The 7,809-nt window shown below is 26.2% G+C and overlaps 1 protein-coding gene across 1 annotated transcript; it reads left to right on the plus strand.

Moving 5' to 3' along the window:
* Window positions 1-3,284, plus strand: LOC101515351 (protein neprosin-like). The gene is made up of 7 exons (XM_004503356.4): window positions 1-191; window positions 274-360; window positions 556-741; window positions 2,114-2,275; window positions 2,433-2,486; window positions 2,563-2,718; window positions 2,849-3,284. Exons 1-7 carry the CDS (start codon window positions 72-74, stop codon window positions 3,233-3,235), a joined length of 1,152 nt encoding a protein of 383 aa, XP_004503413.1. The 5' UTR covers window positions 1-71; the 3' UTR covers window positions 3,236-3,284.
* The last annotated feature ends 4,525 nt before the right edge of the window (window positions 3,285-7,809 follow it).

Raw genomic sequence — 7,809 nt, forward strand, 5'->3', positions numbered from 1 at the left:
GTCAACATATTATCACTCTCTCTATATATATATACAGATACATACTTATCTTCAAATTGAAAGTTAATATCATGACGCTATTTCTCTTTCTAGTTATAATCTTGTGTGTAGCATGTTGCAACATTGGTGCAAGTAGCAAAACTCTATTAGATGAGCAATATCATTCTACTGTATCAAATAACATCATATTGGTATTGTCTATCACTTATTGTACCTTTTTATTTTATTTTACTCTTGATTTAGTTTATGTTAATTTTTTGTTAACAAATCCAGCATCAAGTGGACAATGATTTTGATTGTGTTGATATCTATAAGCAACCTGCTCTTCAACATCCCTTGCTAAAAAACCACAAAATTCAGGTATAGTAATTAATTAATAAACCTGCTCTTCAATAGTTATATATAATTAAATAATTTATCTTGCATTTTATTATTCAAATGTTTCAATTAAACTTTTCATTTAAGATTAATTTATTCATTTGTAAAGAATTTTAATTTTAACTACACTTCACTATTAATTGAACTTTATTTTATTCCTTTTTCATTGTACTATAGCTTTACCCAACTTTCGTAAAGAATATTGTGCGAATTAGACAATCATATAGAAAAACCGTGAATGAATGTCCAACGGGAAAAGTGCCTATTTATAAGAGGACAAGAAAACATCAAATTGTTACTAATTCATCAAATTTACAAATTGAAGACTTCCGACATTATTCTCAAAGTTCTCCTGGCTATCATGTAAGTGTATATTTTTTATATGTATTATCATTATATTATATATCAATGTTTCTAAAGAAAAAAAATCAATAAGATGAAGACATTAATATATATAAGCGTTGGTGCATATGTGTTTGTGAATTTTTAGTGATAACTTATCATTGAATATTTGTTTGATTAAAATAAATATTTTTTAATATAAATTAAAAATTGAAAACCAAGCTGGTGCAAGTAGGCCAGTGCACATGTGTGTTTGTGGATTTTTAATTATAACCTATAATTGAATATTTGTTTGACTTAAATAAATATTTTTTAATATAAATTAAAAACTTCAAAGCCAAGCCGGAGCAAGTAGGCCTACACCAATGGTTGTCGATCCGTTGTCACCAGTGTTTGTGAATTGCTTAATTGTTTGAAGTTAAAAAGAAAATGTAAATATGTTAAATTATTTAAATTTGACAAATTAAGATTACAATGATTTTCTTTTATAGATCTTTTGAGTTTTTAGACCACTTTTGATCGGAGACTAAAAATAGTAAATTTCGCATTTGATTTGTGGTAATAACTCAATTTTTTCAAAACAAAACATTGTACATTATATATTTGTTGTCTTGTGTTAAAACTCATACTTAATACTCTCTCGTTAAAATAAAGATTTAAGTTATTTATTTATTGAATCTTTTATTTAATTTTAAGTAATGGTTTGTTCTTTTATGTTTTAAAATGTCAACAATTTTATCTTTTTTACATAAATCCAAAAAATTAACCATCATCTTCAAACAAAACTCAGAAAATTAATAGTGATCTTTAACAAAATTCATATTTTCATCAAAATCATACCTCAAATCTTTAAATAATCATATTTTTTTTATCTCCAACAAGAACATCAAATTTATCAAATAAATAACTCACATGTTAAGATATGGGTTAGGGATTTTATTTGAATAAGGATAGAAAAAGAAGAAAATATTATCTTGATAAATTTGGGATCAAATCTTGAAGTATGAGTTCTTTATTTGATGGATTTGATCTTGATGGAGATAAAGATACGAGTTTATTTGAAAATTTGAGTTTTGATTTTGATGAATATATAAATTTTCTTGAAATTGATAGTTAATTTTATAAGTTTTTTTTGAAGACGATGGTGAATTTTGTGTTTTTGTAAAAAATAGATAATATTGTTAATATTTAATATTGTTAATATTTTAAAACATAAATGATCAATCGTTATTTAAAATTAACTAAAATATCAAATCGAGTAAAAAAAAATGAAAAACTTAATTTGTTAGTTAAAATTAAAATAATGGATCACAGGAGATATTTTGTCTATAAATTATATATAAAAAATGAAATATTGAATATTTCATATATTGGTTTCGTTTGTATTGTCCAGACGGTTACCCTTGATACAACGCAAAATATGACATTTCATGGAGCATATGCATTCATAGGTGTGTATAATCTATCACTTCAACAAAATCAATATAGTGCATCTTCAATTTGGGTTGAAAGTGGCCCAGAAATACAACGTAATAGCATTCGAGTTGGAGCTGAGGTAATTTACATTTTATTATGTATAAGCCAAAATATTTCTGTTTAATTTCATGAAATTAAATTGTTTGTGTGTGTGGGAGAGAGAGATCATTCTTTATTCTTTTGTGTTTAAAATTCTTTTTCAATATATTGTTTTCATCAATTTCTTGATATGCAAGGTTCATCCAAGTTTATATGGAGACAGTCAACTACGTATAACTGGTTATTGGACGGTAAGAATAATGCATTAGATAATTTAAAAATACATAATTTGATTGTGGTCAAACTCATTTTGATTCAAATATGCAGGTGGATGGTCAAAAAAACAATGGATGTTACAATTATGATTGTTCAGGTTTTGTACAAGTCAACCAAATGAAAAATTGTACTCTCGGAGTTCCCATTGATATCAAAACTGGCATTGGATCAACTAAAAAAGAATTTATGGGTTTCAGAATCCAACAGGTAAAATTGATTATGAAAAGAATGATAATTAAATTGATGGTCTAAGCAGGTAATATTTGTTTTTTTTTATTGGTTGATATCATATCCTACTAACTTATTCAATTATATATTATTGCTTAAATATTTGTAGGATCGATCTACAGGCAATTGGTGGTTATCGTTTGTACCTGAACCAGTTTTTATTATTGGATATTGGCCAAAACAATTATTCACTCATTTAAGTACAGGCGCATCATTGATTAGATTTGGAGGTCAAACATATGCTCCACCTAATATGGATAGTCCCCCAATGGGTAGTGGGAGATTGCCTAAAGAAAAATACAAAAACTCGGGTTTCATGGGATCACTTCAAATTATTGATTCAGATTATAACCAAAATGATGTAAAACCTAAAGATATGAAGCGATATAGTGACACTGACTCAAATTGTTATGATTTGTGGTACCATGGTGATGAAGGACCTTTCTGGCGGCAAGCTTTTCTTTATGGTGGACCAGGTGGAAAATGTAGTATATGATTGTATCAATAAGTTTATTTAATAAAATGTTGATTCACCCTTAATATAAATTGTCGAGGTAAATAATGGCGTACGAAAGTTGAAATTCATTCAAAAAAATATATACAAACTATACTAAACTTAACAAATAAATTAATATAAAATAAAAAATAATGAAAAAATATCTCATACGTTAATATTTTTTATTTAAAATAGTATTAATCACATATTCTTTAATACATATTTTGTAACACACTATTTTTTATTGATTAAAATCAACATAAATTTTAATAAACTTAAATGAAACTCACACAATTTAATGAGATTTATGTAAATTTTAATTAATAAAAATTAATAAATTGAAGTATATATATTAAAGAGTCTACGGTTAATTGTCCTCTCTTTTTAATACGTTGACATTCAACCTTCTATCAATATAAAAGGTTTTTTTGACGTATGCCGTATTTTATAATTTTCATCACTCTAATTTTTTATTTTTTCATCACTCTAGAATGAGTTAATGATTAGTCCAATACCATGCACCTTTACCTGTTGTGGCGAAGGTTGTTTTGATTATGACATTACGGTGATGGTGGGTTTGGGACATTTAGCCATGAAAGGTTGTCAATAGAGATAATAAACGGGTTCGATGAACTGTTTTAGGACTTTTTGTTAGGTAAATATAATTTTATTTTATTTAATTAATTAATTAAAATAAAATAATTTATATTAGATATATTTAAAATTTCGTCGAGATTGCAAAATTAGAAAATAATAATGTGAGAAGAGATAAAAATACAGCTAAACATTATAATAATAATAATAATTAATGACAACATTTGTTGAATGGGAGACAATGAACATATCAAAATTATTTTGGTCTTTAAATTATAAGATTATAGTATTTTAATTTTTAATTCAATAAAAAATATAAATTATTTTTTGAATCATAAAAATAGTTTTTCAAATGTATAGTTTAATAATATCATAAAAATATTTAAAATATATCATTTATTGTTAAAATAATTATGATCATTATAATATCGTGAATTAAACTTATGAATTTGAATATTTTATGAGTTAAAGAACGAAAATAAAAGCATCTTATAGTTTCCTATATTAGAATTTACCCTCAAGAAAAACATTTGCAGGTGGCGTAAAATTGGATCTCGTGCGCTGCAGCTGTGGAGGGTGTATGGTAAGGATCTACATAAGATGGCTATGATTTATGGTTCTAAAACATGAATGGTTCTGATAGCGTGTTGGAGAACGCGGGTGTCGCGTGTCAGCGCATGTGGCAACACGGAACAAGCGTTTTGGACATATGGGGTTGTGCTTTCTATGTGTGGCTGAGATTTGTTCTTCAAATTAAGGGATGGTCGAGATTGAGAGGGAAAAAACAACTCTTCAGCAAGAAGTTAATTTCAGTTTCAAAAGTCAATTGATTTGTAAGCTATAGTAATTTGGAAACATTACAAGTTAGTAATTTTTGTAAAATTTATTGTCATACCAAAGATACACTCAATTGATTTGGTGAAGCTTGTAGCGGCCAACCTGTAGCGTCCATACTATTTTGCCATTCTTAATTACATACAAAGTGTATCCTTCTATAAAAATGAATACAATACAAACCATCTTGACAATACTAAATAATACAATATTTAAAATATGCAATATTTCATATATATATTTTTATATAATTTATAAATGCTGTAGAGAATTATTATAAAATCATTACTAATTTGTATTTTAGTGAAGAAATATTATGTGCTTTAACACGAAACAAGCAAGATATAATGTACAATGTTTTCTTTTAAAACTTTTGAGTTATTACCACAAATCAAATACAAAATTTACTATTTTTAGTTTTTGATCAAATTGAAGTGGTCTAAAAACTTAAAAGTTCTAACAAAAAAAAAATATTCATTGTAATCTTAAAATTTGCTAAAATTGAATAATTAAATATATTTAAATTTTCTTTTTAAATTCTAATAATTTATTGTCAAAATTACACTTACACAGATAATAATTGGTGAAAATGGGTGCAAGACCGTCATCATTAGAAATCAGAATTTTTTCTACGGGTTTTTATGCGAAAATAGTTTTGCAGGTAATACATGAGAATTTAACTACGGCCCACAATGCTTTTAGGAATATTTATGCGGTGTCAGATTCCACAGGTAATCATATTAATTTTTAAATTTATTATTTAAGTTTCTAAAAATAAAGTTGTTATATTTGTTTGTAAAAAAAGTAAAGGAAAATCGTGTATATGCATTAAAATTGTTCAGTTTTTTAGAAGAAAAAAAATTGTATGAAGGACCAATTTTAAAAAAAAATTGAATCAAGGACTTATTTCAAAATTCGGTGGTAATGGTATTTTAGAAATCTAATTTTTCTTTTGATTTAAGATTTTCCAACTAAATTAGTGTTTTTGTGTGTTGTTTCTTTGAACGTTTTCAATTTGTAAATTGCTTTAGTTGCATATGCGGTGTTTTTTTGAGATTGAAATCTATTGTCAAATTGAAGAAATAAAGCCAAAAAGTTCTTATATCATATACCGAATAAAGTTGTTTCCGGTTTTTATTCCTTTGAGTTAAGTTATCTTTTAGAGGTTAGATTCCATTATTTCCTGTCGTTTCACCTTGAAGTATTTTTGCCTTTCCATTCATCTTTTCTACAAACTTGATTTACGTAATGTCTTGGAAAATTCGGTAATGAAGTACGTATATTAACAAAATAGAAGAAAATGTGGGTTTAACATTTGTTCACGAATCCATTAAAATGAGAAAACCATGTGAAAGTGCTTACTGGGTATTGCTTGTAATCCCGATTCCTTCAATCCCCTTTCTCAAGATTCTCAATACTATGTATGGTAAATTATACACAAATAACTCATCATTTTGTCACTATATTATATACTCACTATAAACAAATATTAGGGAATTTGTATATACAATTTCCAAGCCATTTAATTTCTACTTTTTATATAAATAATTGGAGCTGTGAAGGAACTTGACCCTCTTCTAATTGAGATTACAAAAATGTTTAATAAAACATCAATTTAGGCTTAATGTCTTCATAGACAAATAACAAAAAAATATCGTTAGTGTTGTATAATGATCATCACATAATATATATTATGGTAAGCTATAGTAATTTGAAAAAATTACAAGCTATAATTTTTGTAAAATTTAATGCCATACCAAAGATACACTCAATTGTTTTGATGATCTAATGGATAAAGTAAACATAAAAATAAAAAAAAATAAAAAAAGGACAAATTTTGAACGACAAAAAGATACAATACGTAGGCCACATATATGACATTACTAAAACCACTCCTACCAACACAAACGAATGTTTTTCAGTTGGTTGACGTATTTCCTTATCAATTAGTAAAATGAAACTTGTATAATTAAAAGAATGTGTGTTCCTAGCTATATACTTGTTTCACTTGCAATCGATGCTAATAATAATTTATAAATCACTCTCATATTTCACAAACTATTTTTCATTAAACTATGGGATAACAAATATAAATGAGGTATAGAGTAGACAAACCATTTGATTCTTTTTTTTTATTTTAAATTCAAACAATAAAACGTTATAAATACCCTTTTATATTCCACTTTCTTGTATTATATTCTATCAATCCAGTGAAAATTTAAAAATTGAGAACGTGGTTTGCAACATTGGCAGTAGCCTATGAGTGTCGTCACCGTCTTCCACGTGTAACGTTTATCTACCACACAAGGTGCGTATTCTTCAAGCTTATGAGTAAAGTGATTGGTTAATACAATTTATTGGCTTAATGGTTTTAACTCTTATTTTTCAAATCATTATGTTCACATTTTTTTTCCTTTACAAAAAGAATGTTACCATATTTCAAGGCTGAAATAATTGAATTAATCAATTTGAAATGCAATGAAAAGAACATATTTTAATTAAAGATACAAATATGCTAACTTTGAAAGAGAATCTCATTATTTAAACCATAATATATTACAATTACATTTATTAAAATCAAAGGTTTTTATATGGGAAAAGACAGAAAAACAGGAAAGAATGCAATAAAATATAAGAAGAAAAGAAAAGAAAAAAAAACCTTATCTGTCCCGATTCCGTGGAACTAGAAAGAGAGAATAATAGATAGATGAATATGGTTATAAGGAAGAGTATATATGGTGTGAAAACATTTCCTGATGTCTTAGGGCCGAGTAGCGATCCATTAATAAAAGGCCCAGATGTAGCCTTTGTGTGCGGAGCAAATATTTGATGTTATGGTCTCTACATATGAAAACTAAATCATATTATATGGTTCAAAACAATCAAGAGTATTCAAAGCCTTTTTTTTACAATGAAATCATTCAAAGCTGTAAATTCTAATAAGTTACTCACTTAATTCGTTTATCAGAAATATTCCAAATTGCAAAGAAAATGTGATTAAAAGGTAAATATTTGGAAAAGGTAAATTTTATATAATAGCATGCATATATTTTTCATTCGATAATTAAGCATTTTTTCTATATTATATGAAGAATAAATAAAACATTATTTTGAAAAAGTAAAGAATACAAAATTAAAATTTTATT

The sequence above is a fragment of the Cicer arietinum genome, chromosome 6 (genome assembly GCF_000331145.2).
Source record: "Cicer arietinum cultivar CDC Frontier isolate Library 1 chromosome 6, Cicar.CDCFrontier_v2.0, whole genome shotgun sequence".
Taxonomy (NCBI): domain Eukaryota; kingdom Viridiplantae; phylum Streptophyta; class Magnoliopsida; order Fabales; family Fabaceae; genus Cicer; species Cicer arietinum.